Source organism: Oncorhynchus mykiss, chromosome Y, assembly GCF_013265735.2.
Source record: "Oncorhynchus mykiss isolate Arlee chromosome Y, USDA_OmykA_1.1, whole genome shotgun sequence".
In the NCBI taxonomy this organism is placed as follows: Eukaryota; Metazoa; Chordata; class Actinopteri; order Salmoniformes; family Salmonidae; genus Oncorhynchus; species Oncorhynchus mykiss.
The window spans coordinates 44,975,117-44,987,616 of record NC_048593.1 but is presented as its reverse complement, the minus strand read 5'-3'; the positions used below and the strand labels follow the sequence as shown (position 1 = coordinate 44,987,616).

General features: G+C 44.1%; 1 protein-coding gene across 2 annotated transcripts in view; it reads right to left on the bottom strand.

Annotated features, from left to right (window-relative positions):
• gbe1a (glucan (1,4-alpha-), branching enzyme 1a) overlaps positions 1 to 12,500 on the bottom strand; it is a 165,364-nt gene that overhangs the window by 96,123 nt on the left and 56,741 nt on the right. For both annotated transcript variants that reach the window (XR_005040523.1, XM_036968271.1), the window contains exons 6-7: positions 3,063 to 3,153; positions 360 to 569 (exon numbers count right to left, since the gene is read on the bottom strand). Coding sequence is in view for 1 of the 2 variants with exons in the window: in XM_036968271.1 (XP_036824166.1) it covers positions 360 to 569; positions 3,063 to 3,153 (301 nt within the window). In the remaining variant the exon portion in view is untranslated. The remainder of the gene's footprint in view (positions 1 to 359; positions 570 to 3,062; positions 3,154 to 12,500) is intronic.

Sequence of the window (12,500 nt, the reverse complement as noted above, 5' to 3'; positions counted from 1 at the left end):
ATGTGTCTGAGTGTGTAGGTAACTATGTGTCTGAGTGTGTAGGTAACTATGTGTCTGAGTGTGTAGGTAACTATGTGTCTGAGTGTAGGTAACTATGTGTCTGAGTGTGTAGGTAACTATGTGTCTGAGTGTGTAGGTAACTATGTGTCTGAGTGTGTAGGTAACTATGTGTCTGAGTGTGTAGGTAACTATGTGTCTGAGTGTAGGTAACTATGTGTCTGAGTGTAGGTAACTATGTGTCTGAGTGTAGGTAACTATGTGTCTGAGTGTAGGTAACTATGTGTCTGAGTGTAGGTAACTATGTGTCTGAGTGTAGGTAACTATGTGTCTGAGTGTGTAGGGGACGTGTGTTTCCGTACCTCTGGTAGTTGAAGAGGCGTGAGCCCCACTGTGGATGGTGTCCCCGAGGCCCAGAGTGAAAGAAGCAGGAGTCTGTCCCGTCAAACTTATTCAGCCCGTCAGCCGTGTTACTGGAGGCGTGGCTATGTACCACATCCAATAGGACGGTGATCCCCAAAGAGTGGGCGGTGTCCACCAACCTCTTCAGGTCCTCAGGGGTGCCGAACCGACTGGAGAGAGGCGTGGGGGCGGTGGAGAGAAGGGGGAGAGGAAGAGGGAGGCGCGGACGGACGGGCGGGTAGGGTGGGGGTTACAGGGGTAAACATTAGTAAAGAACATTGTTTTGTTGAAAGCATCTTCAGATCATGGAGAGAGAAAGAGAGTTACGTTTTATGAGTCGTGAGACAGAAAACGTACATTTCAAATTCTGCAGGTCTACAGCGTAAAGAACTCAGATGCACAGCCCTGCATTGACCAATCAAATCTCCTCCCGTAGCACAGGGGACTCGAGCTGCCCGCACAGGGGACTCGAGCTGCCCGCACAGGGGACTCGCGCTGCCCGCACAGGGGACTCGCGCTGCCCGCACAGGGGACTCGAGCTGCCCGCACAGGGGACTCGAGCTGCCCGCACAGGGGACTCGAGCTGCCCGCACAGGGGACTCGAGCTGCCCGCACAGGGGACTCGCGCTGCCCGCACAGGGGACTCGAGCTGCCCGCACAGGGGACTCGAGCTGCCCGCACAGGGGACTCGCGCTGCCCGCACAGGGGACTCGAGCTGCCCGCACAGGGGACTCGAGCTGCCCGCACAGGGGACTCGCGCTGCCCGCACAGGGGACTCGAGCTGCCCGCACAGGGGACTCGCGCTGCCCGCACAGGGGACTCGAGCTGCCCGCACAGGGGACTCGAGCTGCCCGCACAGGGGACTCGCGCTGTGTGTGTGGCTCTAAGGCTGTGTGTGTGTGTGTGTGTGTTACCTAGAGGATGTGTGTGTGTGTGTTACCTAGAGGCTGTGTGTGTGTGTGTGTGTGTGTGTGTTACCTAGAGGCTGTGTGTGTGTGTGTTACCTGGAGGCTGTGTGTGCGTGTCTGTGTGTGTGTTACCTGGAGATTGTGTGTGTGTGAGTGTTACCTGGAGATTGTGTGTGTGTTACCTGGAGATTGTGTGTGTGTGTGTGTGTTATCATCTGGAGATTGTGTGTGTGTGTGTGTGTGTGTGTTACCTGGAGGCTGTGTGTGTGTGTGTGTGTTACCTGGAGGCTGTGTGTGCGTGTCTGTGTGTGTTACCTGGAGATTGTGTGTGTGTGTGTGTTATCATCTGGAGATTGTGTGTGTGTGTGTGTGTGTGTGTGTGTGTTACCTGGAGGCTGTGTGTGTGTGTTACCTGGAGATTGTGTGTGCGTGTGTTGCCTGGAGATTGTGTGTGTGTGTGTTACCTGGAGATTGTGTGTGTGTGTGTTACCTGGAGATTGTGTGTGTGTGTGTTACCTGGAGATTGTGTGTGTGTGTGTGTTACCTGGAGATTGTGTGTGTGTGTGTTACCTGGAGATTGTGTGCGTGTGTTACCTGGAGATTGTGTGTGTGTTACCTGGAGATTGTGTGTGTGTTACCTGGAGATTGTGTGTGTTACCTGGAGATTGTGTGTGTTACCTGGAGATTGTGTGTGTGTGTGTGTGTGTTACCTGGAGATTGTGTGTGTGTGTGTGTGTGTTACCTGGAGATTGTGTGTGTGTGTGTTACCTGGAGATTGTGTGTGTGTGTGTTACCTGGAGATTGTGTGTGTGTGTGTGTGTTACCTGGAGGTTGTGTGTGAGTGTGTGTGTGTGTGTGTTACCTGGCGTTTGTGTGTGTGTGTTACTTGGAGGTTGTGTGTGTGTGTGTTACCTGGAGGTTGTGTGTGTGTGTGTGTTACCTGGAGATTGTGTGTGTGTGTGTGTGTGTGTGTTACCTGGAGATTGTGTGTGTGTGTGTTACCTGGAGATTGTGTGTGTTACCTGGAGATTGTGTGTGTGTGTTTTACCTGGAGGTTGTGTGTGTGTGTTACCTGGAGATTGTGTGTGTGTGTGTGTGTTACCTGGAGATTGTGTGTGTGTGTGTGTTACCTGGAGATTGTGTGTGTGTGTGTGTTACCTGGAGATTGATTGTGTGTGTGTGTGTTACCTGGAGATTGTGTGTGTGTGTGTGTGTGTGTTACCTGGAGATTGTGTGTGTGTGTGTGTGTGTTACCTGGAGGTTGTGTGTGTGTGTTGCCTGGAGATTGTGTGTGTGTTACCTGGAGATTGTGTGTGTGTGTGTGTGTTACCTGGAGATTGTGTGTGTGTGTTACCTGGAGATTGTGTGTGTGTTACCTGGAGGTTGTGTGTGTGTTACCTGGAGGTTGTGTGTGTTACCTGGAGGTTGTGTGTGTTACCTGGAGGTTGTTGTGTGTGTGTGTGTTACCTGGAGATTGTGTGTGTGTGTGTTACCTGGAGATTGTGTGTGTGTGTGTTACCTGGAGGTTGTGTGTGTGTTACCTGGAAGTTGTGTGGGTGTGTGTGTGTGTTACCTGGAGGTTGTGTGTGTGTGTTACCTGGAGGTTGTGTGTGTGTGTGTGTGTGTGTGTGTGTGTTACCTGGAGGTTGTGTGTGTGTTACCTGGAGGTTGTGTGTGTGTTACCTGGAGGTTGTGTGTGTGTGTGTTACCTGGAGGTTGTGTGTGTGTGTTACCTGGAGGTTGTGTGTGTGTTACCTGGAGGCAGCGAAGAAGTTGGTGACCTGGTATCCAAAGCTGCCGTAGTACGCATGCTCCATGATGGCCATCAACTGGACACAGTTATAACCTGACAGAGACATAACCAGTTATAACCTGACATAGACATAACCAGTTATAGCCTGACATAGACATTACAACCAGTTATAACCTGATAGAGACATAACCAGTTATAACCTGACAGAGACATAACTAGTTATAACCTGACATAGACATTACAACCAGTTATAACCTGACATAGACATTACAACCAGTTATAACCTGACATATACATTACAACCAGTTATAACCTGACAGACATTACAACCAGTTATAACCTGACAGAGACATAACCAGTTATAACCTGACAGAGACATAACTAGTTATAACCTGACATAAAGACATAACTAGTTATAACCTGACAGACATTATAACCAGTTAAAACCTGACAAAAAGACAACCTGACAAAGACATTATTTATAACCGGTCATAATTCAGATGTAAATTGAATGGAGAAGGTGTATTGTGGAGTGTTTCTAGATGAAATACCTCCCTACTCTACGCTGTAAGGAGTTGAACAGCACAGCAGCTGTGGGATTTAGACAGGGCTGAGATAAGAGGCTAAACAGAGATGGGGTTTCCAAGTGTTGCAGCATGGCCATCCTTACCCCTGCAGCGCTCACGCAGATAGGAGAGAGAGGGGAGGCTGAAGAAGAAAGGAAGAGAGAGAGAGAAAGCATCCCTTTCTGACATTTATTCGTCCAAGGGTGGACTCCCTACCAAGTTCCTGGGGGCTTAGCTGTGCTCCAACGCCGTGTGTGTGAGCACGCTCTGTATGGGGTCGTCTAAGACCCTGCTGTGAGCCCCTCTAACAGGTCAACACTACCAGAGCTTAGCTCACATCAGACAGAGAGACAGACAGAGATAGAGACAGACAGAGACGGAGATAGAGACAGAGAGACAGACAGAGAGACAGACAGAGAGACAGACAGACAGACAGAGTGTGAGTTTTTTATACTCAAGTATTAACATAAAATGGCACACTGCCTTTTCAGAAATTAAACAACAAAAGATGTCATTCTTAAATAAAAATAAAATGTTAAAAAAAGTATTATTTCATCAACAAGAAATAATTTCCCTCCACAAAACATACCGCTCCTTCATAAACCGAATTCTCCTCAAACAACGTCTTTAACAGCAGAGAAAAACTCAAAATCCGCTTTCATGGTCCCTTTTACTAATCCTTAAAAAAAAAAACACATCTTACATCATTACCATATTCCCTGTCTATCTTATTTTTCCTACTCAGAAAAATTGACATCTTAGCTTATCCCCAAAAATACAATTTAACAGTTGCCATTTTCCTTTCTGTTGCTTGAAACACCCAAATAAAAACAGTGTTATTGAAAATCTCCCCTACAGCTGTAAAACAAGACTCTAGTATTTCAAAAATAGTTTTTATCCCTAAAACAGTGACAAATAGTTTCTCTGATATTACAAAAAGGACACCCATCTCCAACATCAAACAACGCCACTTCATATGTTTACACATCCTACATTACTCATCTCATATGTATATACTGTACTCTATACCATCCACTGCATCTTGCCTATGCCGTTCTGTACCATCGCTCATCCATATATCTACATGTACATATTCTTATTCATTCCTTTACACTTGTGTGTGTGTATAAGGTAGTTGTTGTGAAAATGTTAGATTACTTGTTAGATATTACTGCACTGTCGGAACTAGAAGCACAAGCATTTCGCTACACTCGTATTAATGTGTATGTGACCAATAACATCTGCTAGCCATGTGACCAATAACATCTGCTAGCCATGTGTATGTGACCAATAACATCTGCTAACCATGTGTATGTGACCAATAACATCTGCTAACCATGTGACCAATAACATCTGCTAGCCATGTGACCAATAACATCTGCTAACCATGTGTATGTGACCAATAACATCTGCTAACCATGTGTATGTGACCCATAACATCTGCTAGCCATGTGACCAATAACATCTGCTAACCATGTGACCAATAACATCTGCTAACCATGTGACCAATAACATCTGCTAGCCATGTGACTAATAACATCTGCTAGCCATGTGACCAATAACATCTGCTAGCCATGTGACCAATAACATCTGCTAGCCATGTGACCAATAACATCTGCTAGCCATGTGACCAATAACATCTGCTAGCCATGTGACCAATAACATCTGCTAACCATGTGACCAATAACATCTGCTAACCATGTGACCAATAACATCTACTAACCATGTGACCAATAACATCTGATAACCATGTGACCAATAACATCTGATAACCATGTGACCAATAACATCTGCTAACCATGTGTATGTGACCAATAACATCTGCTAACCATGTGTATGTGACCAATAATATCTGCTAACCCTGTGTATGTGACCAATAACATCTGCTAACCCTGTGTATGTGACCAATAACATCTGCTAACCATGTGTATGTGACCAATAACATCTGATAACCATGTGACCAATAACATCTGCTAACCATGTGTATGTGACCAATAACATCTGCTAACCCAGCCATGTCCATTAACTTCCTTAGGGTGATGATTTTGCCCTTCAGTAGCATGTTGGAGAAATGTGGAACAGCTTCAGTTGTCACATCCAGTCTTGCCCCAATACACCAGAGGTTCCTCCAGCAGCCAATGCACTGACTCAGCCTTAGGGTTTGGAGTATAATGAAGGTGTCCAGACGACACTAAGGCGGCCTCTGTAAAACAGAGGTTCTCCATCCCTAGAAATCCTGCTGTAATACCAGACCTGCCACCCCTCTCCACACCTCATTTTCTGGTCCATAAAGGAACCTTTGAATAAAGTGAAACCGGAAAGCAGCAGCCCTACTATCAAGATGTACAAGACCTTGTCCCCCCTTCCTCTTCTGACAAATACAAAACACTTTGTGGAACCCAGTGATATTTATCCCCAAATAAATCTACAATAATTGCCTGTATCTCTGCCAGAAGGCCAGATGGTGGATCTTAACATGACAACCGATGCCACAGTGCAGAGGCAACCACATTATTGACAATAATAGGGCGCCCCCTATAGGACATACAATGTACTTCCACCATTACAACCCCATTACAATTACAATAATTTCCCCCCATTGTCCTCTCATCCCCTAGGTACACTCCCAAGATACTTCAAACCTCCCTTACACCATTCTAACCCCCCTTGGAAAAGCCATGATCCCCTCCAAGCCATTTCCCAATCTGTAAAGCACCATTTTTTACCTTTGAGAGGATATTCCCTTAAACCGATCAATCACGAGACTCAAAATATCCACCTCTGCTTGATTTTCACTAACTACATCATCAGCATATGCTGAGAGACGAATAGGAGGAGTATCCTCTGAAAAGTACACCCCGTCAATGCGACATCTAATGCTATTTAGTAGTGGCTCTATAACGATGGCATATAACATTCCTGACAACGAACACCCCTGTCTAGTTCCTCTACACACTTTAAAAGGAGCACTCAAGCCACCGTTAACTTTCAACGTCACCATATATCACCCAGATCATGGCAATAAACCCAGAGCTGAAACCAAAAGCCTCCCAGGTGGCCCCATAAGTATTGATGTTCACCCCTCGGTCAAATGACTTTTCCCGATCAATTGAAATTAGACCAGCATTCAACCCAATAGCCATTAAGACATCCAAAAAAAATCCAGAATCAGGTCGGGAACACAGTAGGACTGGTCCGTATGATGTGAAATGTTATCCCCTATCTGCCTGCCAGGAACACAGTTGGACTGGTCCGTATGATGTGAAATGTTATCCCCTATCTGCCTGCTGGGAACACAGTAGGACTGGTCGGTATGATGTGAAATGTTATCCCCTATCTGCCTTCCAGGAACACAGTTGGACTGGTCCGTATGATGTGAAATGTTATCCCCTATCTGCCTGCTGGGAACACAGTAGGACTGGTCCGTATGATGTGAAATGTTATCCCCTATCTGCCTTCCAGGAACAAAGTACGACTGGTCTGTATGATGTGAAATGTTATCCCCTATATGCCTGCTGGGAACACAGTAGGACTGGTCTGTATGATGTAAAATGTTATCCCCTATATGCCTGCTGGGAACACAGTAGGACTGGTGTGTATGATGTAAAATGTTATCCCCTATCTGCCTGCCGGGAACACAGTAGGACTGGTCTGTATGATGTGAAATGTTATCCCCTATCTGCCTTCCAGGAACACAGTAGGACTGGTCTGTATGATGTGAAATGTTATCCCCTATATGCTTGCTGGGAACACAGTAGGACTGGTCTGTATGATGTGAAATGTTATCCCCTATATGCCTGCTGGGAACACAGTAGGACTGGTCTGTATGATGTAAAATGTTATCCCCTATATGCCTGCTGGGAACACAGTAGGACTGGTCTGTATGATGTAAAATGTTATCCCCTATCTGCCTGCCGGGAACACAGTAGGACTGGTCTGTATGATGTGAAATGTTATCCCCTATCTGCCTGCCGGGAACACAGTAGGACTGGTCTGTATGATGTGAAATGTTATCCCCTATCTGCCTGCTGGGAACACAGTAGGACTGGTCCGTAAGATTTGCCCCATCACATCCCTCAGCCTATTGGACAACGCCTTGGACGGAAGCTTAGCAGTAGTAACCCTCTGGTCAAACTATCGTTAACTACTGCTAGCCAATCCTCTCCCAACATCACTCAAAATGACTTTTAAAAAAGTCAACAGAAAGCCCATCAATGCCCGGCGCCCTTCCATTCTCCATGCCTTTTAATGCAGTGTGTAGCTCCTGCAAAGACAACAGTTGATCTAGTTCAACTTGAGCTCCTGCAGCCACCTGTGGGAGCCCATCAAGGAACTGCTGTGTCACTGTTCTATTCTCTTTATACTCACACTGGTAGAACTCAGTATAGAACTCTACTGTCCTCTGTCTAATTCCACTGGTAGAACTCAGCATAGAACTCTACTGTCCTCTGTCTAATTCCACTGGTAGAACTCAGCATAGAACTCTACTGTCCTCTGTCTAATTCCACTGGTAGAACTCAGCATAGAACTATACTGTCCTCTGTCTAATTCCACTGGTAGAACTCAGTATAGAACTCTACTGTCCTCTGTCTAATTCCACTGGTAGAACTCAGTATAGAACTCTACTGTCCTCTTTCTAATTCCACTGGTAGAACTCAGCATAGAACTCTACTGTCCTCTGTCTAATTCCACTGGTAGAACTCAGCATAGAACTCTACTGTCCTCTGTCTAATTCCACTGGTAGAACTCAGCATAGAACTCTACTGTCCTCTGTCTAATTCCACTGGTAGAACTCAGCATAGAACTCTACTGTCCTCTGTCTAATTCCACTTGTAGAACTCAGTATAGAACTCTACTGTCCTCTGTCTAATTCCACTGGTAGAACTCAGCATAGAACTCTACTGTCCTCTGTCTAATTCCACTGGTAGAACTCAGTATAGAACTCCACTGTCCTCTTTCTAATTCCACTTGGGCTCCTGTCCAACAGCTGATTTGAGGCAATGAATAATTCTTTGTCCATTCTTTTTCACTAAACCAAAGAAAAATGTGGATGAGGCATCCGTTTCAGAGATTCCCTGAAACCTACTTCTCACCCTGTGCTCTGATACCCAGCAGGTCGTCCAATGCCCCCTGTGCTCTGATACCCAGCAGGTCGGCGAATGAGATGCTGTTTTTCCTCTTGAACGCCTGAATATGGCCTAGATGTCCTGTGGTCTCAACTATCGTCAGGAGTTCCACTATTTCAGACTCTAGGGCGTTAAATGATCTGGTGATATCTCTGGTGATATTCATTGCGTATTGAATACAGAATTGTTGAATCTGGATGTTCCCAATATCCCACCGCTGTTGAAGAGATACAATTACCGTCCGCTTCAGACCTCCAACTCTCCCAGAAAAAAACTAAAACATTTCCTGAAGTGATCATCAATCAATAACGTTTACATTAAAAATGCCAGTATGCACTTTTGGGTTTCACAGTGTTAATGTACACCACCTCTGTTACTAAACAATGATCAGAACACTGGGGTTTCACAGTGTTAATGTAACAATGATCAGAACACTGGGGTTTCACAGTGTTAATGTAACAATGATCAGAACACTGGGGTTTCACAGTGTTAATGTAACAATGATCAGAACACTGGGGTTTCACAGTGTTAATGTCCACTACCTCTGTTACTAAACAATGATCAGAACACTGGGGTTTTACAGTGTTAATGTAACAATGATCAGAACACTGGGGTTTCACAGTGTTAATGTACACCACCTCTGTTACTAAACAATGATCAGAACACTGGGGTTTCACAGTGTTAATGTAACAATGATCAGAACACTGGGGTTTCACAGTGTTAATGTAACAATGATCAGAACACTGGGGTTTCACAGTGTTAATGTACACCACCTCTGTTACTAAACAATGATCAGAACACTGGGGTTTTACAGTGTTAATGTAACAATGATCAGAACACTGGGGTTTCACAGTGTTAATGTCCACCACCTCTGTTACTAAACAATGATCAGAACACTGGGGTTTCACAGTGTTAATGTAACAATGATCAGAACACTGGGGTTTCACAGTGTTAATGTCCACCACCTCTGTTACTAAACAATGATCAGAACACTGGGGTTTCACAGTGTTAATGTAACAATGATCAGAACACTGGGGTTTCACAGTGTTAATGTAACAATGATCAGAACACTGGGGTTTCACAGTGTTAATGTACACCACCTCTGTTACTAAACAATGATCAGAACACTGGGGTTTCACAGTGTTAATGTAACAATGATCAGAATACTGGGGTTTCAAAGTGTTAATGTCCAACCCTCTGTTACTAAACAATGATCAGAACACTGGGGTTTCACAGTGTTAATGTAACAATGATCAGAACACTGGGGTTTCACAGCGTTAATGTAACAATGATCAGAACACTGGGGTTTCACAGTGTTAATGTACACCACCTCTGTTACTAAACAATGATCAGAACACTGGGGTTTCTCAGTGTTAATGTAACAATGATCAGAACACTGGGGTTTCACAGTGTTAATGTAACAATGATCAGAACACTGGGGTTTCACAGTGTTAATGTACACCACCTCTGTTACTAAACAATGATCAGAACACTGGGGTTTCACAGTGTTAATGTACACCACCTCTGTTACTAAACAATGATCAGAACACTGGGGTTTCACAGTGTTAATGTAACAATGATCAGAACACTGGGGTTTCACAGTGTTAATGTACACCACCTCTGTTACTAAACAATGATCAGAACACTGGGGTTTCTCAGTGTTAATGTAACAATGATCAGAACACTGGGGTTTCACAGTGTTAATGTACACCACCTCTGTTACTAAACAATGATCAGAACACTGGGGTTTCACAGTGTTAATGTACACCACCTCTGTTACTAAACAATGATCAGAACACTGGGGTTTCACAGTGTTAATGTACACCACCTCTGTTACTAAACAATGATCAGAACACTGGGGTTTCACAGTGTTAATGTACACCACCTCTGTTACTAAACAATGATCAGAACACTGGGGTTTCACAGTGTTAATGTACACCACCTCTGTTACTAAACAATGATCAGAACACTGGGGTTTCACAGTGTTAATGTAACAATGATCAGAACACTGGGGTTTCACAGTGTTAATGTAACAATGATCAGAACACTGGGGTTTCACAGTGTTAATGTAACAATGATCAGAACACTGGGGTTTCACAGTGTTAATGTCCACCACCTCTGTTACTAAACAATGATCAGAACACTGGGGTTTCTCAGTGTTAATGTAACAATGATCAGAACACTGGGGTTTTACAGTGTTAATGTACACCACCTCTGTTACTAAACAATGATCAGAACACTGGGGTTTCACAGTGTTAATGTAACAATGATCAGAACACTGGGGTTTCACAGTGTTAATGTAACAATGATCAGAACACTGGGGTTTCACAGTGTTAATGTACACCACCTCTGTTACTAAACAATGATCAGAACACTGGGGTTTCACAGTGTTAATGTACACCACCTCTGTTACTAAACAATGATCAGAACACTGGGGTTTCACAGTGTTAATGTAACAATGATCAGAACACTGGGGTTTCACAGTGTTAATGTAACAATGATCAGAACACTGGGGTTTCACAGTGTTAATGTAACAATGATCAGAACACTGGGGTTTCACAGTGTTAATGTACACCACCTCTGTTACTAAACAATGATCAGAACACTGGGGTTTTACAGTGTTAATGTAACAATGATCAGAACACTGGGGTTTCACAGTGTTAATGTACACCACCTCTGTTACTAAACAATGATCAGAACACTGGGGTTTCACAGTGTTAATGTAACAATGATCAGAACACTGGGGTTTCACAGTGTTAATGTCCACTACCTCTGTTACTAAACAATGATCAGAACACTGGGGTTTCACAGTGTTAATGTAACAATGATCAGAACACTGGGGTTTCACAGTGTTAATGTACACCACCTCTGTTACTAAACAATGATCAGAACACTGGGGTTTCACAGTGTTAATGTAACAATGATCAGAACACTGGGGTTTCACAGTGTTAATGTAACAATGATCAGAACACTGGGGTTTCACAGTGTTAATGTCCACCACCTCTGTTACTAAACAATGATCAGAACACTGGGGTTTCACAGTGTTAATGTAACAATGATCAGAACACTGACTGCCTTCAGCTCATCTGCAATGTAGAGACTGGTGTGTCTGTTGAGGTGGAGATGATGTACTTAATTGTTCCTTGCCCAGGAACATTCAACCACCTATCAGAGATGATTGCAATAGTCTGCTTTCTCTATGATTGGCTTGACCTTCACTTGAAGGTGAAGGTCCAGCAAATTAGTAGATAAAGCATGCCTGGTTGGAGGGGTGTATGCTGGGCGAAGAACATTCAGAAATCTCTTCCAATACACATTGTCTGTGAACATCAGAGGTGATCAGTTGCATACACAGCTTGAGCAAGACATTCATCAGCATCTCTCTGACTACGTTCCTCCATTGAGTCAAAACAACTTCTGATTCCAGGAGGACCATGAGTTGTTGCTATCGATGAGGTGTCTGATTCATCCTTTTCACCTCGAATAGAAGTAGAGGGACTTTTGTCAGAGGTTGCTTGTTGTGAGAGCTGAGGGAACTTTATGCACTTGGCCAGATGATTCTGCATCTTTGTTGCATTCTTCACATATGATTTGGCACAGTATTTGGAAATGTACACAGTTTTTCCTTCTACATTATCTGCAATGAAACGTCTCCACACATCAGATAGTGCCCGTGGCATTTTCCTTTAAAGATTTGAAAACAACAAATACAATTCCATGTACAGATAAATAGTTAAGCAGTTAGATT